Source organism: Echeneis naucrates, chromosome 23, assembly GCF_900963305.1.
Source record: "Echeneis naucrates chromosome 23, fEcheNa1.1, whole genome shotgun sequence".
NCBI classification, from domain to species: Eukaryota; Metazoa; Chordata; class Actinopteri; order Carangiformes; family Echeneidae; genus Echeneis; species Echeneis naucrates.
Window position 1 is genome coordinate 4,310,102 of NC_042533.1, and position 23,303 is coordinate 4,333,404.

At 39.7% G+C, this 23,303-nt stretch overlaps 4 protein-coding genes across 8 annotated transcripts; 2 read left to right on the forward strand and 2 right to left on the reverse strand.

Moving 5' to 3' along the window:
- The first annotated feature begins 3,603 nt into the window (after window positions 1-3,603).
- Window positions 3,604-6,703, forward strand: rad51ap1 (RAD51 associated protein 1). Of its 3 annotated transcripts, none has more exons than XM_029495479.1 (9): window positions 3,604-3,853; window positions 3,941-3,987; window positions 4,206-4,344; window positions 4,862-4,968; window positions 5,046-5,135; window positions 5,247-5,381; window positions 5,475-5,660; window positions 5,745-5,885; window positions 5,991-6,703. In XM_029495479.1, exons 1-9 carry the CDS (start codon window positions 3,837-3,839, stop codon window positions 6,116-6,118), a joined length of 990 nt encoding a protein of 329 aa, XP_029351339.1. In that variant the 5' UTR covers window positions 3,604-3,836; the 3' UTR covers window positions 6,119-6,703. The 3 variants fall into 3 exon arrangements, with proteins under 3 accessions (XP_029351339.1, XP_029351340.1, XP_029351341.1); XM_029495480.1 differs by having other exon boundaries at window positions 5,748-5,885; XM_029495481.1 differs by having other exon boundaries at window positions 5,760-5,885.
- A 615-nt stretch (window positions 6,704-7,318) lies between these two features.
- LOC115036782 (probable polypeptide N-acetylgalactosaminyltransferase 8) lies at window positions 7,319-12,835 on the forward strand. Of its 3 annotated transcripts, none has more exons than XM_029495125.1 (11): window positions 7,319-7,537; window positions 8,217-8,457; window positions 8,690-8,856; window positions 9,430-9,613; window positions 9,714-9,911; window positions 10,429-10,543; window positions 10,866-11,051; window positions 11,137-11,274; window positions 11,615-11,710; window positions 11,790-11,954; window positions 12,040-12,835. In XM_029495125.1, the coding sequence occupies exons 1-11, from the start codon at window positions 7,342-7,344 to the stop codon at window positions 12,202-12,204; spliced, it is 1,851 nt and encodes a 616-aa protein (XP_029350985.1). In that variant the 5' UTR covers window positions 7,319-7,341; the 3' UTR covers window positions 12,205-12,835. The 3 variants fall into 3 exon arrangements, with proteins under 3 accessions (XP_029350985.1, XP_029350986.1, XP_029350987.1); XM_029495126.1 differs by having other exon boundaries at window positions 11,619-11,710; XM_029495127.1 differs by having other exon boundaries at window positions 7,448-7,537; window positions 8,221-8,457.
- On the reverse strand, window positions 12,378-17,963 carry ada2b (adenosine deaminase 2b). The gene is made up of 9 exons (XM_029495128.1): window positions 17,663-17,963; window positions 16,162-16,381; window positions 15,875-16,085; window positions 15,635-15,762; window positions 14,564-14,654; window positions 14,302-14,410; window positions 14,058-14,215; window positions 13,760-13,962; window positions 12,378-12,867 (listed from the first exon to the last, which is right to left on the reverse strand). Exons 1-9 carry the CDS (start codon window positions 17,961-17,963, stop codon window positions 12,777-12,779), a joined length of 1,512 nt encoding a protein of 503 aa, XP_029350988.1. The 3' UTR covers window positions 12,378-12,776.
- Window positions 17,964-18,704: 741 nt separating this feature from the next.
- Window positions 18,705-22,824, reverse strand: atp6v1e1b (ATPase H+ transporting V1 subunit E1b). Its single transcript, XM_029495145.1, has 10 exons — window positions 22,734-22,824; window positions 22,548-22,609; window positions 21,528-21,593; window positions 20,831-20,940; window positions 20,595-20,661; window positions 20,408-20,497; window positions 20,252-20,320; window positions 20,001-20,095; window positions 19,822-19,909; window positions 18,705-19,393 (listed from the first exon to the last, which is right to left on the reverse strand). Exons 2-10 carry the CDS (start codon window positions 22,578-22,580, stop codon window positions 19,331-19,333), a joined length of 681 nt encoding a protein of 226 aa, XP_029351005.1. The 5' UTR covers window positions 22,581-22,609; window positions 22,734-22,824; the 3' UTR covers window positions 18,705-19,330.
- Window positions 22,825-23,303: the final 479 nt, after the last annotated feature.

The following is a 23,303-nucleotide window of genomic DNA, read 5'->3' on the forward strand; positions in this document are numbered from 1 at the left end:
AGTAAATGTTACCGTTTTGCTCAGTGGTTCCCAAACTGGTCCTGGGATAAGTCTGAGGGGTCGCCAGGCTGACAATTAGTGTCTTTGTGGAGGCAAAATAAATCCACAGTAACTGAGGTTCCCACTGATGCTGTCTTCCTGTCACAACAGAATAGTTATATTTATGAGTTTGTGAACGGTCATCAAGGTTAGAGAAGTGATTACAAGGTGAAAATAGAACAACTGAACTCTCCTAGTTGTCTGTTATGGCGTGTCACCCAATATCACGGAAGAAAACTAACAAACAAATAATGAGATAATAAGATTCCAAGGCAAAAAATGAAGCTCGATTTCAAAATTTTTATTGAACTCTCACTCTTTATGCATATATTGAACCCATATGATGTGAAAGAAGCTTAAACTGTAATTAGGGGTCACATTTTGCTAAATTTTAATGGGTGACTAACCAATAAAGGTTAGGTTTCACTGCTTTAGACTAGTCAAAGTATCTTTAAATCTAACAGGCCAACAAAGCATTTCACCCTCAGTCACCTACAAGAGGTCAAAGAATAAAAACAACAATCATTTTCAAAAGTGAAATCACTCTTTGTATTACTGTTAGTCATGCTGTGTCTTCCGTAAAAGCACTTGCAGCTGCAAGTCCACAATTTCTAAAGTCTCTTTGCAACTGTCCCTCTCTGGCCTTGCAATTAGCTTCGTGGCTGCCGCGTTTGTACTCCAAACAAAAAAAACGTCCACGAAAACATGCACTTGAGAAGACGAGGCCTCAGAAAACAAACTCCGGAAGCCACTGATTGACAGATCTGTCTGCCCACTCTGGTTCCTTGGCTGAAGCCGTGGCCGCTGTGGCTGTGCTGTGGTGGCCACTGGTCCATGCCTGAAGACATCTGACGCAAGGCCATTTCTAGGTTACAATAACAACACCACACTGACACAACTGCCACGCCGGATATCCGAAACACTTAGGAAATCATCAAAACATGTTTAGTTTGAGGCTTGTAAATAACTGCTGCCCCCTACCATTTTTTCATACATATATATATATTTTAATATTGACAGAGCATTTTGTTGAAAATTACTTCCAGTTTGCATCTTAAAAACAGTTTACTTGCAGCAAAATGGAACAAATAACCTCATTTGGAATGCTTTTATTACATCAGCAGAAGTCTTACATTTTATTTGTGCAAAACATAACAATTAGTTGTACCTTACCTAAAATATCTCAAAACTAAAGAAGCACTCTATTTTTTTCTTTCCCCATGTGTGGAATGTAAATAACAACACTTCAGTTTCCACCTGCGGAACAACCATACAAGGACAAGGGCGCTGGACTGAGAGAGCCCCACACAAACTACCACTCTGAGATGCTGCACACTACATAATGATGGCATTCACATCAGTGGTTGAGGGGGAAAGCTGGCTCCTGACCACTTCCAACTAACAAGCTGAAATTAAGACCAATGATGACCTCCTGACTGCCAACTAGGCTAGCAAATCCAGCTGGATGTCTAATTCCAAAATAGTCTGGTAATACTGCCAACAGCTACCATGGATAGACCTGTCAGTTAGTTATCCAGGATTTGGTATATGTCTGAGTCTGTTACATGTTTTTTTACAATTTGATAATTTGGTTATTGATAGGAAATAAGATGGTACAGTATTTTCTGACATTTTTAAATACCAATCTGTAATCGCTGCTTCTATTATGCCAACTTGCAATGTGATATGGAATCACAAACAATTTAATATTTCGTAGATCATTTAAAAATGATTCAAATGCAAGAATTTAAGGTGAAAAAAAGACATGAATTCTCCAGAAGTCAAGATAAGCATGTCTTAAAAGGTGATGATGAAAAGATGACAGGGCAGACTTACGTATTTCACTTTGTTGAGGCTTCTGTAATGTGAAAACCCTTTGAGATGGATTCACGAGGGGGCACACACCCACAAAAATTAATGGGCATAGACTATATGTATACTATGCACATTTAACAATTATACCCCAAACCATTTTTGAGTCACGAACATTTTCAGTGAACTGCTTGTACCAGAATCATAATCTAGGAGGGTGTTTCTACTTTTAGCTTTGCATTCTGTCCTCCACCAGCAGTCATGTGACTTTGTTTCGGAACATATAGCATCGGAGTGGAGGTGGTGCAATTTTCACCCCAGGAACAAGTCTAAATCATTTCCTGTAGTTAAAAAGAGATGTATATATGGGAACGTGGTAGATAAACGAGACTTCCATCTCATGATTACCTTAACCATAGTGAAGGAAGCTTAGTGATTAATCAGGAGGTGTAAACATCACCTGTAGTTCCTGCAGGATGTTCCTGGAACATGATACAAACATCTATATGTGTGAATGAAAGCGTGATGTTGTGACCGCAGTGTTTGCATGACTGGATCTGATATTTTGGTTCATGGCTGTAGGCAGCGCTGGAGGAGTTTAGGAATGTGTGACCACAGTGCCTTTTGGCCCCACAGCTGCATGTCTTCCTCCCTTGTCTGGGTACGAGGACACCGTCTATCACATCCCTGAACGTCTCTTCCAGGTCCACTGTGTGACAAACCACAGCCGACAACCACCCACTCACAAACTGGAAAATGACAACCCTTGGGACGGCTTCTGCTCTCTTAGAAGTGCAGTAAAAATGGAGCGATTTCCCTTTCACTGCACTTCAGAAGGAGCCGTGATTGCCTCCGCCCTGAGTGTGGGCGAATGGGCGGCTAAGGACATGTCAGGCTCATGTCAATCAGCAGGTCCAGCTCTTGTACCTCTGTGATCTGAGGCCCTTAATCTTAAGGCTCCTACTGCCATCTGCTGGACTGCAGGCTGTGTTCATTGTTATTAATTACATCACTGTGAGCTGCACACAGTGTAACAGATAAATCTCCACAAAGGTAACACTTTTTTTACTATTTTATCTGTTGGGCCACACCTCATAGACCATTTCTTATGCAGGAGCAGCCCCTGAAATAGGTCAAAGCTATAAAATGGCATGAATTGGAATTCCTGAAGTTCCTCAAAACTAGTACAAAAAAAGTACAGTACTTGATAAATGTGATAACTGTACTCTCCAGTACTTGTCCTAAATATCACTTATTATAATATGAACTGGTAATACCTCTTTGTTCTCCATATCTTGTGACTGGTATTGTTACGCCTCAGGGTCCCAATCCATAATTATATTTTGGTAAAACTGATGTGCAGGTCCTGATCCACCTTCTCACAAGATTCCAAGGCAACAATGCTGTTATCAATACAAATAATTTGTATTGCATATTAATTTGTAATTAATTAATTGATTAACAAAGAAGATTTGGACACGCAGGCTAAAACTGGCTAAAAAGTCCAGCAGATTCAACACACACACACACACACACACACACACACACACACACACACACAGAGTTGATTTAACTGTACTTTTAAAGACTTGTACATTTATAATTTGGACATCTATTGATATTTCGGTGGCGCTAACATTATATATTAAACATGTTCAATTTATTCACCGGATCTCTCTTTTAAAACGAATCAGCTTCCTGTTGCGTCATCAGTACGTCACTTCCCCTCGGTTCAGGCGGGTTGGTTGAAAACACCGGCGCTTCACTCTGTTGGCTGTTCTGCAACAAAAGTACTATATTAGATAGTTTAACGTGCTGTTTTAGCTATATAATAAATAATATGTATATGTTTAACTCGCTGAATACCCGGCCTTAAGTTTCCTCTTTGAAGTATGGACAGCTAAAGCTAGCTTAGCGTCTCCGGCTAGCAAACAAAGCTCGAGTTTGGAGACATCGGCGTTAAAACGTCTTTATTTTGGCAAACTATGGACCGACCATCGAGGTTTGTTCACCTGTTTGTTCCACTTTTAAGGCCTGATGCAAGCTGTTTGTGTCTGATTGGTGCTAACACGTTGTTGTTGGTGCACAGGAAAACTAAGGTGGTGAATTACTTTGAAAACAAGGACTTTGACGATGGTGAGTCAAGATAAACGATCTCTTTTAATCTGTCTGTAGAAAAACAATACAATCAGCCAAAGAAGTGCTGTTTTATAGTATTTATGTTGTCCACGTGGGTACACCCGAGTTCAAGAATCTATTAAAATAATGCCAACAACTGTAGGAAGATTTGAGATGACTGCAGTTGGAGGGGAACATAAACAGACTCGATGTTTTCTGGCTTGATGTTGTGACAGATGAGGATTTTGCCTGTGTGAAGGCTCCACCCAGCAAAAAACCCAGAGAGGAGATAAAAAAACCAGAGCCGAAGAGCTCATCAAGCAGGTCCTCCAGTCAAGAGAGCCAGTTACAGTCTGCACTGAGCCAGAAGACCAGGTGGGCCACAAATGACTAAGATGATGATTATGGTCTGTAGATCTGAATAACAGAAAATGAACAAAGTTACTGGGTTTGATGATTTGAACTCATTAAAGAAAATATCTATATCTAAAACTGAGCACCTCTGTAAACGTGAACAATTTATCAGCTTTCAGTTTATCACCATAAATGTGCAGCGGGGATAATAAGTGGCTGACCAATCAATCAGGTATACACAATAGTTTAACTTAGGAAGTGTGATGTCTATCTTTTATTTTCAAGTTTGAGATATGAGCCTTTTTTTTTTTTTTAACACACTAAGGGACAATTGGATGCATTTGTGAGTGCTTGACTTAGAGTCTCAACTAATTTTACTCTGGTAGATCACCAATATAATGTCCCTACCAGTCCATAATATGGTATGTGGGAGTGTTGCCTATTTATCATGTTTTTTGTTTTCCATGAACACAATGAGATAATATGCTGTTTAATCAATTTTACCTTTAAATATTTGTGCATGTTGTTGCTGCTCTAGGAGACCATTGGATGAGAAGTTTTATGAGCGAGATCTAGAGGCAGCCATCACACTTTCCTTGCTCAATAATGCAAACAGGATAAATGACCAGTTACCCACCAGCAAAGGTATGTACTGTCCTTTAAAATGCAGATATTATTGTGCACCATTGAGGTGTTTCCAGCTTAATAATTTCTGTCTCTAGGAAATGTCAACATTCAACTTCCAGCAGATGAAAACTCAGATCCTTCTTTACTGCGCCTATCAAACTGCAGTGTGGACGGTGCAATGTTCGGTAAATCACCCTTATTTTTGTCTACTGCACTTTAAGTTTCTCATGCCAAATAAACCATCATCTGTGATACTTTGAGACGTTTCTGAAGGGGTTAAAATCTGTCTTCTTCAGGTCTGGATGAAATCACATTTGAGAAAAAGTTACCTGCCCAAGCAAAACAGAAAAAAACTGCCACTAACCCTTCTGAGGAGCTAAAGAAAAAGCTCAAGGAAGACGATGAGGACTATCAACCCAAACCAACAGCAGGTTATCATATTTCATCCCTCCTTAAAAAGGTGGTTTCTGTGTTTTTATAATTTTGTGGTTTTTATCAGTAAAATAACGAAAGTCTTATTCCAGATTCAGAGAGTGATGACGATTTCAGTGAAATGGATGAGAGCGAAAATGAGGAGTTCACTTTGAAGAAAGTCAGCAAAACCAAAAAGAAGGAGAAAGTCGCCAAGAATGAGAAGGCCAAAACTTCTCCTGTCACTAAAAAAGAAAAGCAGCCATCCAAGACATCAAAGTCTAAATTGCAGGCAGCAGGTGTGTTCTTGGATTTATGCGTGTAATTAGAGAGATCAGATGTATGACGATGACAATTATTATGACAAGTACTGTGTCTCACAGCAGTTTCCACACCAGTGAGAAGTCCTCCAAAAGCCAAACTTGCACCCAAGAAGCCTCCTCCATCCCCCGCTGTTCCTACATCTAAGCCTGCAGTATCTCTGAGTCCAGCAGGGGGCAGAATACCCAAGTGGAACCCACCAGGTGCAGTATGACTGAATGTGAATGTTAATATACTTAAATCTATTGCTTCAGATGCATCAAGAGCAGGCACTCTAACAGAAATGCCTCACTCTCTCTCTGTCCCAGGTCAAATTGGTAAATGTCCCACCTCTTCTCAGAGTCCAGCAGTGAAGTCTCCAGGTCAGGGTCTGCGACTCGGGCTGTCTCGTCTTGTGCGAGTCAAACCTCTTCACCCGAGTGTTGCGAGTCACTGACTGAACTGATGTGAACCTGGCTGTGTTTGTGTCACTTACGTCCTGCTCCTGTCCTTGTTGCTTCATCCTTTCTTTTAAAAACGTTGCTTGTAAAAATGTATTTGTTTTTTCCTTGAGTTGCACAACAATGTGAATGACAATGATTCTGTCAGCTTTCATTGCACCTGCTACACCATGATCTATAATTTTTCCCCATGTACTGTCAGGGAACAGTGATATGATGGCTCTTTCTGTGTAGACTCCTAGGGACAAACCATAATCAATATATCTGTCCCAGCACCATCAGTAAAGGATTTGTGTTTGTAGATTTCCAGATTTCTTTGGTCTTGTCCAGGTGAGCTTACGTCCCAGATTCAAGATAAACTGTTGTTGCTGTGTGGTAAGTTGAAAAGGTGGGATTTTTGTAGGGGCTTTTAATTCTTTCTCTTATTTAACTAATTCTTTTGACATTAACATCACTTTCTTGAAGTTCCCAAGTGTGTGCAAAATTGTATATGATGTACATATATGTAAAATAAAATTTGAAGGCAGTTTATTTTGTATCCTGTATCAACAAGGAGGTTCAACTTAAATTTTAAATGAGTCAGTTACATGCCATTAGCCAAAAGACTTTCATGGGATTTATTTTATTTTATTTTTTGTTCTCAATTTTATTTATTTATGTATGTATATTTTCTTACCGAGTTTCTTACTTACAAGAGTTATCTTGTATCTGAAAACAATAAGCAGGAAGAAGCTTCCACATGTAGGTGGCAAATAAGACTCCTCCCTTCACCTAATCTGTGTTACTGTTCACCATTATTACCCAAAGAACACAATAATTTCCTTGTAGTGGGCCCATCAAGTTAATACACAAATTATTGAAAGGACAATGGCACTTAATTGTGCCTGGGGAAACAATTGTATAATAATAATTTGTACGCAAAATCGTTAATTTATGAAATTGTTAATCTCGTTATGTTGAGTTTCTTCAGCATTTAGGACAGATATGTTTGATCATCTGGCAGATGTTTGCCATTCTACAGCTGCAGCATAATTTATGGCTAATTAAACCCATCTCAGGTTCCAGCTGTTAGGTTCCCAGTAGCTATGGTGTGAATGTGGAAGATTGGGAGGGGAGAAAGACAGGGAGGGAGCATCTTGGATGAAAGGTAGGTAGACTATAATCATTTTTTTCTGCCAGTGTGAAGAAAAACTAAACACGTTACGTACACAGAGGCACCATGATGAGATCTGGTGGGGTTAAAGGATTATTTTTCCTTTTTGTTGTCTCTTCTTTCATTTTTTACCTTGGCTCCATTAAAAAGGAGGTCCACACTCATTCGGAGAGGTTGTTGAAGGTCCACCAGAATGACTCCATCAGGGGCCAGGGAATGCTGCACAGGATTGATAGGATGGAAGAAGACATCAGCCAACTGCGTGAGTGTTTTTTTTTTTAATATTACTAAAAATTTTGGAAATCATAAGAAATTTGCTGGACTTGGTTTTGTTTTGTCAGCATTGATAGATTTAGGTGATCTGGTTTCTGGATGTTAATATTGAGATTAACAGTAATAGAGATTAGTTATAAAGTTATGAATTTATGATTATGATTTGTTATGACTTAAAAATTTGACCAACATGACAGTGAAGTTCAGCCATCAAAATCATTGTTTACCGGGAATGACCTGCACTTATTTAAACTTATTTTCTTCTTTTATTGATTGATAATTTTTTTATATATTCATGTCAAAAAATTGTGGAAAATTTTCACTCTTTTTAATAATTTACAAAGGAAGTCCTCACAATTGATCAGAAATTTTTTTCTTGGGAGATGACTGGTCAAAATAATTACAGCAATAAATTGCAGAAATTAATCGTGAATAATAGATAAAGTTTTCTTTTTTCCATCAAATTTAAACTTGCTTAGTTACAAGGGTTGACAATCCTGAAATATGATCCTCCAGTGAATTAAGTATGTGAAATATGTAACTGTTCAAACAGCTATGTGTTTGAACAGTAAGACAACATAAGACAATGTTTGAGGGAGAGGCTGTGGTTAGTTTGACCACCAGCTTCAAACTCAAACAGAGAATAACTTTGTCATCTTTCTGTTCAGTCAGTCTGATGAATAACGTGAAGAAGGAGCCGGCATCAGAGCAGAACACAGAGGTGAAGAAGAAAAGGAAGGTGGTGAGGAAGCTGTACCCAAACTCGGCTCTTTTCAGAAAGTGGGGTGACGGGCTGCCAGAGGAGGAGCAGAAGGAGGCCGAGAAGTTGTTTCAGATATACGGCTACAACGCCTTCCTCAGCGACAGGCTGCCCCTCAAAAGAGAGATTCCTGACACCAGACCCCCAAGGTGACTGTGGTACAGAACCGCTGACAAACCCATTCACACACAACAATCCTGAACAGGAAAAGCATATGTGGATATCTGCTCAGTGCCTGAGAATATAAGGAGAGGAGCAGCTGCCTTGATTAGGTTTTCCTTTGATAGTTCATGTACCTCTAACGTTCATTGCTCAAGCAAGCACTTTACAAGTTAAAATCTAAACACTCATAACAATTTTTTTTCTGGATCACACTGACAGCTGTTTAGAGAAGAAATACCCAGAGGATCTGCCTTCCCTCAGCGTGGTGTTAATCTATCTGGATGAAGCTCTGTCTGTCATCAAACGGGCCATCCGGAGCATCATAGACAGGACACCGGCTCGGCTGCTGAAAGAAATCATACTGGTGGACGATCACAGTACCAACGGTGGGTCCACCTGCTCCACTGACATTGTGCTGAAGCAGTCCTAAAGGCAAAGCCACATTAGCTTGTGGCCAGACTTCTCTGCACTAAATCCAAACAAGCAGTTTGAATACAGTATGAATGCATTTAATACGGGGCGTGGAACCAAAGTTGTGCAGGGAGTTTGAAGAAATCATTCATTTTTTTGAAACATGCTTGTTCTTAAAGAGTCTGGTAAATGTTAAACTGAAGACAGGAGGTTGGCATTATTGGTGTTCTGGTTCTGGACAGAGCCAGACTAACCCTAAACCTTTGCCATTGTTTCCAGTGGTCTTAATTATAATATTAAATGGCTCTCATTTTTAAAAATATCCATTTCAAAATTTGTTACCACAACAGAAATTCCACCCACCCTCTCTGTGGTAGTGGATGTTCTAGATGCCAAAGTAAAACTACCCTTGTGCGTAGATGCTCAAGTTGATGCTAAATCATTTTTATTGTTTTGGGTTGGAGAGAGAGTCTGGTTAGTTAAATGATATGGCCAAGTCACTGGATGTCCAGTTACACGACTAAAACTTCTCACTACATTTTCTGCAGAGGATTTGATGGAGAAATTGGATGAATACATCACCTTGATCCATGAGGAGCATCCAGGCCTGGTGAAGAAAGTGCGGCACTCTCAGCAGCTCGGCCTCACGCAGGCCAGACTGTCGGGATGGAAGGCCTCAGTGGGGGATGTGGTGGCCATCTTGGATGCCCACATAGAGGTCCATGTGCAATGGTTGGTTTAGGTTCTTTAAGCTCAGAGTGATGTGAGTTTTAAACTCGTCACCGTGTTTTTGTTCCTGCTCTGTGAAGTTGAATTGTCACTGTGTGTCCAGGGCAGAGCCACTGTTGGCTCGCATCAAAGAAGACCGGACTCTGATACTGACTCCGGTGTTTGACAGAGTCGATTATGACGACTTGACCCTGACTCCCTACCCTGCAGTGGCTGATGCTTTCGATTGGGCTTTATGGTGCATGTACGAGTCGTTTAGACCTGAATGGTACAATTTGAAGGACGAATCACAACCTGGCAAGTAAGTTCTACTTCTAAGCTCATGTGTTCAAACTGTTTGCCAATAGACACATAGATTGATATACTATATATTATACTGTGTAAGTTTGTATTTTTCTGGAAATTTATGTGAGAGGGAAACAATGTGGCAGTTAAAAAAATTCAGCGTTTGTCGTCTTTTTGGACAAACTGAATGTTTACCAACTGGATTTAAATTTAATTTAAACACATGGAAGGTTCCCAGATAGATATATGTAATATGGTGCAAAACGCTGAGAAATGCACATAGTTCTTTAAGTATTTTCATTTTATTAAACTATCAGAATTGTAATAATGTAATTGAAGGACTAACAGAATTAAACCAACATGGACTCATGAGCTCATATATCCTTGTCATGGCCCTGGCCAATGTCAAAAAAATGTAGATACAAGAAGATTTAAAGGTTTTTAGCTCCTTTATTATTCTCATCTAAAGTGGACAGGAAGTTATTGAAGTGGAAGTGTTTTAACTCATTGCAAATATGAAATCCTGCCTTTAGGAGTCCGTCCGTCATGGGGATTCTTGTAGCTGATCGCAAGTTCTTTGGAGAGATTGGAAGCCTCGACGGCGGGATGAAAATATACGGTGGTGAAAATGTGGAGCTTGGCATCAGGGTAAAATTTTCACCTGGTTTCAAAGTGACTCAGTAGTCTCATTGAAGGTCCAATAGACTTCAGTTATAAAAATGGTATATTTTACAGTCCATGAAGAGCAGCTGTTCTTTGCTCCCTGTTTTTAAGTTCTGTATGTCACACACAGAAGGTAGCTTGACTATCAAAAAAAATTATCTGTACTGGTGATTCAGCCAGGATGTTTGGCACTCCTTGGTCTCATGTGGACTGGGAAAGGCTTTGGACAAAGATAGTTGTGTTATATGGTATATTTATTGAACATTCCTTAACTGTGCTTCTTAGATGTGTGATATTTGTGTTACAGGTCTGGCTTTGTGGAGGAAGCGTGGAGGTTATACCTTGCTCAAAAATAGCCCACATTGAACGACAATCAAAGCCTTACCTGCCAGACTTGAGTGTGATGATGAAGCGTAATGCACTGAGGGTGGCAGAAGTGTGGCTGGATGAATATAAATACAATGTCAACATTGCGTGGAACCTTCCAGTAGAGGTAACAACTTGTTAAATGTTGTTATGCACATAAATCAACACCTGAAACTTCTGAAACTAATAACTTCAAACTTGACTGTCCTCAGAATCATGGGATAGACATTGGGGACGTGTCAGAGAGGAAGAGGCTGAGGGAGAGGCTGAACTGTAAGCCTTTTAAGTGGTATCTGGACAATGTGTACCCCTTGCTGAACCCCCTGCATGACATAGTCGCCTATGGAGCTGTGAGTCAGAAATAACATGAGTGCACGTGAAAGATGACAGGTGTCACAGTCACAGCATGTTACAGTTTTGGTTTTCATTTTTAAGCTACTTTTTTTTTTTGGTGTTCAAGTTTATGTTGTTTGCTTGACAGTAATTCTTTATTGGCACAACTAACTGAAGCAAATGTTGATTCACTTTATTTGTCACAGAGAAGTTTACACAGAGTTGGGTTTCAATTCTCAATGGAAACCACCCTGATCAAGTATATTGCTAATCAGCGTGCCATAAACCAAAGTAATGTCAGATGTTCCCTCCATCATAACGTTATTAAGGACTGTTTTCTCTTTCTGCCTCTGGCAGCTAGAAAATGATCTGCAGCCAGGCCTCTGCGTTGACCAGGGGCCGATGCCTGGGAACACACCTATCATTTACGCCTGTCACCACTACGGATCTCAGGTACGTTCAGATGAATTCCAGATTTAGGACATTATGGCTTGAATATGTTAAAATTGACAGATCTTTCTTTCTGGTGCAGCATTGTTTTTACAGCACCAATGGACAACTTTATGTTGGTGGAATCAAATCACACAAGTACAACAGCAACCGCTGTCTGGTGGACAGCGGCACTGGCATCTATCCAGGACTGTATGACTGTAAAATTGCCCAGAAGAAGTTCCACATGCTGTGGGACTTTAAACAGGTGAATATATCAAGTTACAAATTTACAGCAGAGGATGGACAGTCAGTCTGGAGATGGAGAAACTCATAACTTGTTTTCTGTACAGAATGGACCAATCCAGAACAAAGAGACCAAGAGATGTCTGGAAGTTGCGACTGGTGAAGATGGCAACTACAAACTTATTCTTCAGCACTGCACTGGCCAGAATTGGAAAATAAAAAATCTGATTCAAGCACGTTTGCCAGACAACGCCCAGAAAATGAAATCATAACACAAGATTGTACAAAAGATCTTTGGGGTGAGTTTACACTTGGCACTGGATGTATTGGAGCCACAAGAACTGTGACCTGCATTACAAAGGATGGGTAGTTCTTATTGGATTCTTATTTTTATGACAAATGTAACTGATACAAAATATTAACTAAATTGTGATTTTCTTCTTCTTCCTTTTCAAAACAAAAAAGCTATAACAGTTATATTACTGTTTTGTGTGAAAGTCCCACAAAAAAAATCAAAAGTGAATGATTTTGAGAACTTGCATTAAACTCTTAATGTGATTTTTCAGCTTCTTTTCCTAGCAGCACTTCCAAGGAGGCACAATGAGTTGCACAACAACTATTTCAGAATCCATTTTGAGAGTGTTCCAGGATTTTACAGCAGCTCCTTCATGCTTACGTCCAACAGCAGAAAACCACAGGGTGTGTTGTTCGTATCAGTCCTTTTCAAAATAAACAGTGACAAGAAAGAATGGTATATTGAACTTGAACACCCTAAATAAAGACTGGTAATTGCTGAAAGGGATGTTAATCCTGAAGCAAACATTCAAATCAGGATCCATGCAGTTTAGCAGCAATTATCAGCAACAAACGCGTCCCATTTGGTTTCCCATGCAACATGGCCCTTCTCCTTCAGATGAGCTGGGAGTGAGCTGTACCTGCAAGCAAAGGACAATTAGTGAGGCACAACTCGCCAAACTGTGACATTTACTTTGAGTAAACACAAACTTGTGCAACAAAAAATGGACCAGACTCAGTGATTAACTCCCTTACAACAAACTTTGCCTCTATGCCCTACAGACAATATCTAACTTGAGCAGTGACAGCGAACACGTCTTTGGGGTCATCAGGTGGGAACCTCCTTTCACCGGTGTTTCGTCTAATTAGTCCCACAAAACCTTCAGGAGGCTAGACAGTGATCACTGGCGTCCCAGGGTCACCCCCCTAATGCCAGCCATCATCATTTATAATGGAACACTGTAGAGTTTTCACTTAAATATTTAAAGCACAAGCTACAAAACCACATGACTTAAAAGGTCAGAGGTAAATAAAAAACACTATTCTTATGGGCCACTCGAAGGGCTTTACAACACATTCACCCATTCACACACTTTGATACAACTCTTTCTCCAAGAACATCTTGCAGACATACAACATATACTGAAGGAATTTGCCCAAAGACACAGAATCAAATTTCCAACCCTCTGAATAATGTATAACCTCAGTGTACCCACTGTGCCGTCTCAGCTAGCTATAGCTCAAGGAGGTACTGTGTGTTTGTGGGATTAAATTAAACTGCAGCACAGTTGAAAACTTTCTATTATTAGTGTTGATTTGTGAATGATTTTGGTCTGTCAGTAATTTTTTTTTAAACAGCAGCTGCCTGAACATCAAGAGATTACATGAATGCTCAGTTAAAAACATAAAGCTGCTCACGTTAAAAGATAAAAATTCTCCTCAGTTTTTTTTTTTTTTTTTTTTTTTTTTTTTAAAGGTGCATTAAAAGATGAAAAACATACATGATAGAAAAAAAAATCATCTGATTCTGACCTGATGGAGTTGGCAGCCAGTTCTTTCAGAGTACCCAGGTTTGCCTTAAAGCCACCGATGCCAACAAAGGCTTGATAGAAGTCGTAGGAGAGGCCTGAAGTGCCGAATAGAGACGGGTCATCAGAGCTGATCACCATCGGATGGCCTTCAGACATCAGCACGGTGGCAGGGTGGTTTCTGAGGTCTGACACCAGCTTCAGGACCTGGAGGTCAAAGGTCAAACACATGTAGAAACTTGACACACAAACACGGCCACAAGGTTTCTTTGCACTTGTGCAAAAACGGCTGGTTATCTGACCTGGTTGGAAATGGGGCACAGCTCCACGGCCACATTTTTTTTCTTCGCCAGCTCTTTGGAAAGTGGATGGCGTGCTAACGCGTAGCCGTGCCCGATCCGTGAGGTGTTGAACAAAAGGGCATCTAGGATGTTTTGATCTATGTCGGTGCCTTCATCATCTACACAAATATGCACACAGTGAAATAAAGGTGTATTCTGAAAGATTTTTTTTTTATGATGTATTTCACTGTTTTGATTGACTCACCTGTCTCTCCTGCATGAAAGAAGTATGGTAGCGTGGCTCCCAGTTCAGCTGGCAGAGATAGTGCCTCTCTGAAGTACCAAAGAGTCCTCCCACTGTCCTCTCTGCCAACCTGCAAATCAGTTTCAGGTAAATGAAGATAATTTAGATCTACCTCTGGTTTACTCTTGGAGACTCTACGAACCACGAGTTAACCTCCACGTAGAGACATCTAGAGATAACATGAGATCTTGTTTGTACAAAGACATCAGACAACTTTTCTCACCATGTCAAATCCTGCAACTACATCTGGGAAGTCCTTCTGCAACTGAATGGCCTCCTGAACAGCTGCTTTGACCTCGGATACACTCAGAGCCCTGAAAGAAGGAGCGAGGATGGTAGACAGAACATCACGAGGACAGGTGAAGAGGGAAAAACATGACAGCCACTCAAAAAGACACTCATCATCCCATTTTGTGTAAAGTGAAATTTCCCTCAAAGTTTTAATCATAAACCAGCTCATGTGAAAGTATCAAGTTGCTCTATCCACAAATAAATGCACACAGCTTGTTTTGAGAAACAAGTTATCAGGCCTGATAAACTGAAACCTGAAGTTTCCTCCTGTCGAACCACAGCTGTGTTCTGATTTAAGAAAGAAATGTGACAAATTCAGATATCTTGATTTTAGGTTCCTAATTAAGGACAAGCTGCAGAACATACTGTCCTTAATTTTCAACTGAAATAAAACTATTTTTCTTCAGCACTCCTCTCAAACCCCCCCCCTCCAGTTTGTAACAAAGACTTCCTGTCCTGTTCGTGGACATAAAACTGTCCTCACATGCAGAGTTGTATTAAATCAGTGGAATGCCCTTTAACAGCTCTTAATACTGCAATAGTTGTTTTCATTTCCAGGAGACAGGAAATGAGATTACAGAAAATAGATTAAATTATGATTCAAGATAATTTTGCTGTATTAAAACTGGGCTACAGTGACCTTTACATTCCAGCCTTGAGATTGTACAACACTGTCCCCACTTTGGTCAGACACTGTATATTTTTGAGATACACACTTCAGATTATGTTTGATTTCTGTATTTATGCCTTAAAGCCCACAGAAATATGTCTTGTTGACAACAGATAACTTTAAAACCTTGTACAGACCTTTGCAGTTGTTTGGTTTTGCATTTTTGTGCCGATTTCAGTCTCAAGTCCACTTTGAGGGACTTCTCATGGACAAACTTATTGGAATTTGGCGTCAAAGGTTACATTTTTGGCCATAACTCACAAATAAATTCCTTAATTATGAAACAAACTAGTTGTTTTCTTTTCAATGTGATTGATGGAAATATTTATTTACCTGTTAACGGACACAATGACTCGAGCCCCAAGAAAGTCTGGATGATCTGCTGTAAATTTCGTTGTAACTTCCTGAAGCGTTTTCAGAGTCCAGACCTTATCATGGATGGTTCCGTCGAGCTCATACGTCTGCAGTGAAGAGAAACTCTGGTTAGTGCACCATTTTTGATAAATGAGCAGCTGATTCTCCTGCTGTGGCTCTTTAAAGAAGGCGATCCGATGTGAATAAACAAGTCCAAACCCTCGAGAGGCCGCTCCTGAGCTCCAGGTACATGATGTTGTCTTGGTGAAGCTCCTCCAGCCCCTTGTAGAAGTAATCCCTCAGCACAGGAGCGTGAGTGATCAGCCCTGCAGCTGCAATGAAGGCTTTCTCAAACTTCTCCCACACAACATCTTGGTTTGGGTACTCACCATCCGGGTCTTGGGTGAACAGGGTGAGGTGCTGCATGAGGCTGAAAGGCAGCAGCACTGTGTGTCAAGGCCTCCAGCTCGACCCATTACCCAGAATGCATGTGTGCGTGATCCTACCTGTTGTCAAAGCCTGTCGGGTCTCCCAGTTTCCCTCTGAGAGTCTGCAGCAGCTGCCAGGAGAAGCAGTCCCACCGGGGGGGAGGCGGGCGGGCGGAGAACAGGAAGCGGACCGAGCTGTCCCAGGTGAAGCAGACGTAGCAGTGAGGCCTGTAGGTGACGTTTTTCACCAGCCAATCAACGCTCACCAGGGCCGAGCTGTGCACGTGCAGCGCCGCACCTGTCAATCAAACGCCTGATGTTGTTGTTTTTTTAGTTTTCTGTTTTACATTTATGTCCTTGTAGCCTTTTTGCTCATATTTATTTTGGTCTTTTTTTTCTAATAATTTGCAGAATTTTTAAATTTTTTTTTGCCATTTTCTTGTTTTTGTTCTGCATCTCTTTTGTTGTTGTTTTAAAGCTGCTTAAGTGGCTTTATAAACAATTTTGTATTTCATTGTCTTGTAGGGTGGCCGAGAAAGCTGATCACACTGCAAACACCACAAATAAAAAAAAGCTGCGATGCAAATCCAAAGGGTGTAATGCTAATAAAAAAAAAAGCCAACATTAAAAAGGCTGAGTTGCCAAAAAAAAAAAACAAACAAAAAAAAAAAAAAAAAAAGAGTTGCATGAGAGATGCAAATAAAAAGCCACAACAGAAGAGTGCGGTCCGATGATCTATCACCACAATTCATGAAGAAAAGGGGAAGAAGGGGAAAGCAAAAGGAGGAGAAAACGAAACCGAAGCAAAAAGTTGTTTTATAAATAATTATTTTATACATATACTTTTCAGTGACCTCTATGTAAGTCAATGTAAAGATTAACATAATTTTTTAACCTTTTTAACCAAACCTGGCACTGGCACTAGCTATATAAATATAACAATGCAAAGTATAGTCACTTATTGATATTAAAATCATTTAATAAAAACTTTTCTCTTACTTTTTTTTTTTTGCTTATTTTAACTTGGACTAATTATATCATCGGACCGCACACTTCTGTTTTGGCTATTACCTGCAGCACAGCTTTTTTTTGGGGGGGATTTTTATGGAAGCCCATTTCCACCAGTAAAAAAAGAAAACTTAGTCTTGATTAAAAAAAAAAAAAAAAAAAAAAAAAATCACATACTAAGTCTAAATTATGAGAAAAGTCAAAATAAGATAAAAGGGTGCGTTTGCATATTTTTTTTTTTTTTTTACTGGCAGAAATGGGTTTCCGTGGCTTTTGTTGGTTTGTTTTGTTTTGAATTTGCCTTGTGGTGCTTGTAGTGGCATTTGTATCTTGACGCCTCTGTAGTCAGTTTGTGGAGAGAAATTGTTTGACTCAGCCACAACAGGTTGTCACTGCACAGATACTCAACAGCACAGAATACACATTGTCGTTGGAAAACATAACATCAGCCTGCAATACAGGTTTTCTTTTCTGACACCAACATATTTTGTTGTTTTAAAATGTCAAGCTGCAATCTGAAATCAGTTCCAGGGTTAGGGTGCATTGTTTTTATTTTTTTAAGTCCTTTTACCTTTTGGCATCTTCTGCAGCAGTTTAAAGATTGAACTCCTTTGGATCAGATGTTTGGCCTTGAAGAAGTGGATAGCAGGTGGGAACTGGGCAGCAGACATCTCTTGTTCCTTCAGCCGATGGAGGTAGGCATCCAGCTTCTGCTCGGCTGCTGTCAGCACTATTTGGCCACCAGTTTGCCTGGAGGCCTCCTGACGCATCAGTAAGTCCCTCTGAGCAGGATCAGGCATCCCATCACAATCCCTCACAATCAGCAGAAGGGGTACATATATGACCACAGCCGTACAGATTGGTATCACCATGACCTTGTGTGCCATAAGAGGACGCTGCCGTTCTCTTACAACATGGTCACACCGCCTCACAAAGCAAGGTTGCTGATTTCGGTGCTGTAAAAAAATAAATAAATAATAAAAAGAAAGCAATATTTGGTGCAAAACAACTGATGTGAGACTCACTGTAATATTTGCAGGATTGCTCGTTCATAAATTAAACTAACTAATCAAGATTACATACAGCTTAGTTTACATTGCAGTGATGACAGAGTCAATTTACTAGACTGGTCATGACTGCTTTGCTTCCTAAATCAGAAATCAGAAAGACAATTCCTAAACGTGAACACCTTACAGGCAAAGCTAACCATTTTAAACCAGAGAAACACTCACAAGTTTAAAGGAGCGTATGGAGTCCTGTCTCAGACGCTGCAGTCTCAGCTTGTTTTCCACAAGAATCTCTCCTCTCAGTCGAGCATGGCAGCAATATACTCAGAGCAGCTGGATAATTGAGGCATTTTTGTCTGACAAACACCATGTGATAAACTAATGAAGGGAGCATGAATGGCCAGTGTTTCGATAGAAATGTAAAAAAAAAAAAAGAAGAAAACAAAACCAAAACCTCAGCAGAAAGGGCACTGAAGAAAAAAAAACAGCAAGGAATTGGTACTAATGATTTATATTTTACATTTCCACAATATAACATTTTCAGGTTAAGACACAATCAAAAAAAAGAAAGAAAAAAAAAAAAAAGAACAAAAACAAAACAACAACCACACATACGTATAATTTAATCTGATAACCTCATATACATACAGTGCATCCTCTGGAATATCACCCACTCCTGTAATTGATGACAGAATAACAATATACAGTCGATGTAACATCAATAAATTAACTCTGTAAGGTCATGTATGGTCTTCAGATTTGTTCCTAGTATGCTATTTTTTCCCTCTGATTGGTTGGAGCAGACCCCCATTAGCAACACAATGCCCCATGCCACTGAAAAAGCGGTTAGAGGTTTATGAAACGGGGGAAAACTGTGACGCAGATGCAGTATGTTTGTCATGAATACTGATCCAATTAGAGGAGAATGTGTTGAGCATCCAGCCAATCACTCCTTCCCTGACAAGTCAGCGTAAACTGAGCCCCTTCAAAAAGGGAGAGCAGCAGAGTAAACCAGTCATTACAGCTGTGCAGTACCCACAATGCACATCTCTAATGTCGAGCTGCAGCGCCTACAATGACCCTTAACGCACAGAAAAATACAACACATCACACGACAACAATGCGTCTCTTTTGCATCCGAAATTTCGCTTCACAGACAAGAGGAATGACGTCTTTCATATGACAACATAAAAAATAAAGAGGGAGGTTTTTCTGTAATACAGCGGAGCCACTCAGTCCATAAACTTGCGGTTTGGGTTGGCGCCGAAGAGAGCCACTCGGATTTCAGGCATCATCTGCAAACGCAGAGACAAACAAATTATTTTCTTGTTTCATCGTTTTGTCTGCAGGCAAAGAAAAGAATAAAAAATGCTTCTCATTATTTTCCAAAACTTGTGGTCACATTGAAATGGTTTATGGTTTATCTTAAGTTTACAAATCCGAACACTTCAGTACTTAATTTCTCTGTATTTAAGGAAAGAGTGCAGTTTTAAGTGTAATTTAAGCAGAAAAATACTGTTGATGTCATCATAAAATTACATTTACGTTCTAAAATATAAAACTATCATAACCTCAAATCAGACTTATCAATTCATCCCCTACAATCATTGCTAGTTATTTTTTTAGTTAGTTTTTTCTGAAAGTTATATGAATTATTAATAAATGAATGTTGCTTAGTTGAGTTGAGACAACAAACATGAGCTGTCTGGTAAGCTGTTCTGACCTGCTGAGCCATGAGGTCCAGTCTGCTCTCCAGCGTGTTGGACACCTTGATCTTCCCATCACCATTATAGATCTCAATCCCTCCAGAGCTGGAAGCAGAAAAACACACCTTTAACGTTGAAATTAAGAACACTTTGTTTTCAGAGTTCCGATTCGAGTTTTAAGCTCCACGCTGCTTACATGTCTGGAGAGAGGAAGTTGTCCTGGTCGATACGGACCTCCAAGGTGTTCTTCACAGCCGCTTTATAAATGGGGATGTTCCTCTGGATGGCCGCCTGTAATTAGTATACCCATTTTGTTAGGCGGTTACATTTTTGTCTTATTTCACACACCCTTAATCTTTTCTATCTTATGTCAGGATGACTGAGCCTTGTTGGATTTTAACCTTCATCAGTGGCGTGGAGTGTAAATCACTGAAAATCTGTGCTCACCTGTACCAACTGAAAGTCCTGCTTGCGGCAGCGAATGGTCACTTTGGTCTCCAGGAGCTGATAAAATCCCTGATGTGAGAGATTATGAACGTCACCTCTCATGTTTTAAGCAACAGTCAGTCTCCTTATGGTCAGATACATCTGGTTCAAACAAACCTGAAGGATCAACCCATCCAACAGAGCTGGATATCTGCCCGCATCTTTCGCCACGTTGGCGAGCCGTTGGCGTGCCTCATTCAACATTTCCTGAGTGTTCAGGACAGAGCGCAGTCCTTAGTATAAACTAAACCTCTGCTATCTCTACACATATGACAGTAAGTTGGCAGGGAGGTGAACAGCCTACCGAGATCATATCATCGCGGGCCTTCAGCACCTTCAGCCGAGCTTGGTTCATCAGGTTAGACATTTGACTGTTGAGAAGACAAACACACAAATTCATTCTGTTTCGAGTCACTGCAGCGCAGAGACTAAATAAAATGACAGAAACTCTGTGTCACACAGCTGTTTCTTTGTTCTTAAATAGGCTGAATTGAGGAAGGGACGACTGGATGTGTCCTGTGATGTCCCGCCATGACTCACATTTTCTTCTGCTGCTCGATCTGCTTCTCTTTCTTCTCGTAGTACTCCATTATCTTCAGCCGCTGAGTTTGGACAAGACGGCCTTTCTCAATGTTGAACTCTTCCTCCGCCTGCATGATTACAGTATTAATTAAAAACTGATTTTGACTACCACTTCCATCTTTTGCTGTAACAAACATGTAGTCACCTAATTTTTTTAAACCACATTTCAAATCAAAATGAATAATGTAAATCATATTTAATTTAGAATAATTCTGTTTGTTATATATAATGCACTTCAATTTTAAAATTAAAAGGCTAACGTTTTAAATAAACAAATTTAAATTAAAAACAGATTAGATTAGAGCGTAAAAATTGACAAACCCAATTCCTTTATTGAAACATGAAAGTGAAGTGTGAATCATTATCTAATGCCCCAGTGTTCCTGTTCTGTCTGTTCCAAATGTATTTGTACAGAACCTGTAAATCGACACACAACCTTCACTTCTTATCATCAGTAAAAAAGTCAAACTTCTAAAAAGGATCATTTGCACTGGCTGTTCCTTTATCGCCCCTCAGTGGTGGATCTCAGACATTAAACATCTCTTTGCGGCTGAGAACCGAAGAAGCTCTTTCACATTATAAACAAAAACCATATGAGCTGCTGCAAACTGCTTAGTTTGCTATGAAAGTCTCTGTCAACAGCATATTTTCATACCTTTGCATCGATTTCCTCGGCCTTCTCATTTGCCTCCTGCTCAATGAAGGCCATCATGTGTTTGATCTGCAGAAAAAAAGAGGCATCTTTAAATACGGAATAAAAATTGATTTTGATTCCAACACAGTGGTTTTCAACATGTCCATTTTCTTCATGTATCACTGAAGAATATCAGCTTACGGAGAAAAAAAACATGGTGTAAACCGCTTATGTCTCTGCTCTTTTAGTAACAAACCCCTGAAATGATCAACTTGCTTTATTAATGTAGATGAAATTTTAAAATTCTGATTTATATTGAGAGAAGGATGCCTTATTTTCAGCAAACGTTTGACCTTTTATTTGAGTTAATTGACATGATCAATCGTTTTGAAGTACAGAAAAGTCTTCTGGGAAAGCTGAGGGAGTTTTCTTTTTTTTTCCCCCACCTGGCATTTGAAAGTGTTTCTCTGTGAATTAAATAAAATGGAGACACCAGGAGCACTGAGTCTGATCTCAGCTCCTTCATGGTTACAGAAGGGTTTGTCACCCTGCTGTGAAGTGAAGTGACTTTGTCAGCAGGGTGAGAAATGTCTCAGTCCATTTTTGCATCCCATCACTTCTGAATTTTAGAATTTCGTCTCTGTGAAAGCTGATTTTTCAGAGCTTACTGAGGTTTTTTCCCTCTTGAGTCTTTCCCAGTTCCTCATCAGGCCTTGACATGTGTTCATCATGTGATCATTAGGAAATATGACCCGCTATGATCAGCTACAACTACAGGTACAAAATGGCTGCTTGTGCAGATAAATAACTGTCGTCCTGCACAAAATGATGCTTCACTAGTTTGGATTTTGTGTTCAATTTAATGCTAAACCTTTGCAGCTGCTGTCAATGTCATTCTCCTCCGCGCACGTTTCCCATTTAAACCCACAGACAGCAGCGACGTTTTCTCAGTTTTAACGATAAGAAAGAGCAGGAAATGAATTAAAATGACATCTGCGTTTGAACTGTGTACATCCTGAAGGTTAAAACGCTTCATTTTACCTGCTTCTGTACGTCGGCATCGCTCAGCGCCATGGCTGCAGTTTGTCAAAGGTCCGCCGGGCCTGAAAAAAAAACAAAAAACGAGAAAACTCTGAAATCAAACACACCCACAGCCGGAGGAGGCCGCCGGGAACAAAAAATACGAGTTTAATCCAGACAGATGATCGCAAATCCGCGTTTGTTTACCGGAGAATGACGAAGGAAGAGCTTTGAATTGATCGCCGCAGTCGTGACTCGTAAAGATGTCTACGGAGGATCAGCTGATTGTTCAGGTCACATGATGTTTACTTCCGGTGAGCAAGCGGTCACGTGCCAGAAGAAGAGACACGTTTTCATTCATTAAAAATTAAATAAAAGATATATTTCAAGTTCATTAGTTATTTTAGTTAATTATTTCTCTGTTTATTACTTAATTTGAATGCAAATGTATATATTTAAAACACCACGTGTTTACATTTAAATAAAAAGAAATCGTTTTGGCTTCAAAAGAGCGGCTTTCTTGTTTTGTATAATTCTTGTAGATATGTTCACTAATAAATGATTCCTCTTTGTATTTGTTATTTATACTAAAATATGGGAAAATCAAAAATTATATTTTATTTTCAAGAATATTTCATATTTATTTCTTTGGTTTTTAACTATTTATACTAAAACATATCATTTATTAATATTAAACTCTGAATTTAGTTTAAAATGTGTTTTGGTAATATATAAGTGAATTATTATATTCATTATTTTTCAAAACAAAATAATTTT

What these genes read in the sequence shown, in the direction of transcription:
- rad51ap1 (XM_029495479.1), top strand. An exon ending in TGTGGACGGTGCAATGTTCG is followed by an intron (nt 5,136 to 5,246) that starts GTAAATCACCCT and finishes TGTCTTCTTCAG; the next exon opens with GTCTGGATGAAATCACATTT. An exon ending in ACCCAAGTGGAACCCACCAG is followed by an intron (nt 5,886 to 5,990) that starts GTGCAGTATGAC and finishes TCTCTGTCCCAG; the next exon opens with GTCAAATTGGTAAATGTCCC.
- LOC115036782 (XM_029495125.1), top strand. Translation starts at nt 7,342, where the DNA reads ATGATGAGATCTGGTGGGGTTAAAGGATTATTTTTCCTTTTTGTTGTC. An exon ending in AGAAGACATCAGCCAACTGC is followed by an intron (nt 7,538 to 8,216) that starts GTGAGTGTTTTT and finishes CTTTCTGTTCAG; the next exon opens with TCAGTCTGATGAATAACGTG. An exon ending in CCTGACACCAGACCCCCAAG is followed by an intron (nt 8,458 to 8,689) that starts GTGACTGTGGTA and finishes TCACACTGACAG; the next exon opens with CTGTTTAGAGAAGAAATACC.
- ada2b (XM_029495128.1), bottom strand. Translation starts at nt 17,963, where the DNA reads ATGGTGATACCAATCTGTACGGCTGTGGTCATATATGTACCCCTTCTG. An exon ending in GCTGCAGAAGATGCCAAAAG is followed by an intron (nt 16,382 to 17,662) that starts GTAAAAGGACTT and finishes TTTGATTGACAG; the next exon opens with GTGCGGCGCTGCACGTGCAC. An exon ending in CTTTCATGCAGGAGAGACAG is followed by an intron (nt 14,216 to 14,301) that starts GTGAGTCAATCA and finishes ATATTTGTGTAG; the next exon opens with ATGATGAAGGCACCGACATA.
- atp6v1e1b (XM_029495145.1), bottom strand. Translation starts at nt 22,580, where the DNA reads ATGGCGCTGAGCGATGCCGACGTACAGAAGCAG. An exon ending in CCGAGGAAATCGATGCAAAG is followed by an intron (nt 20,941 to 21,527) that starts GTATGAAAATAT and finishes GTAATCATGCAG; the next exon opens with GCGGAGGAAGAGTTCAACAT. An exon ending in ATCGAGCAGCAGAAGAAAAT is followed by an intron (nt 20,662 to 20,830) that starts GTGAGTCATGGC and finishes TCTTCTCAACAG; the next exon opens with TCAAATGTCTAACCTGATGA.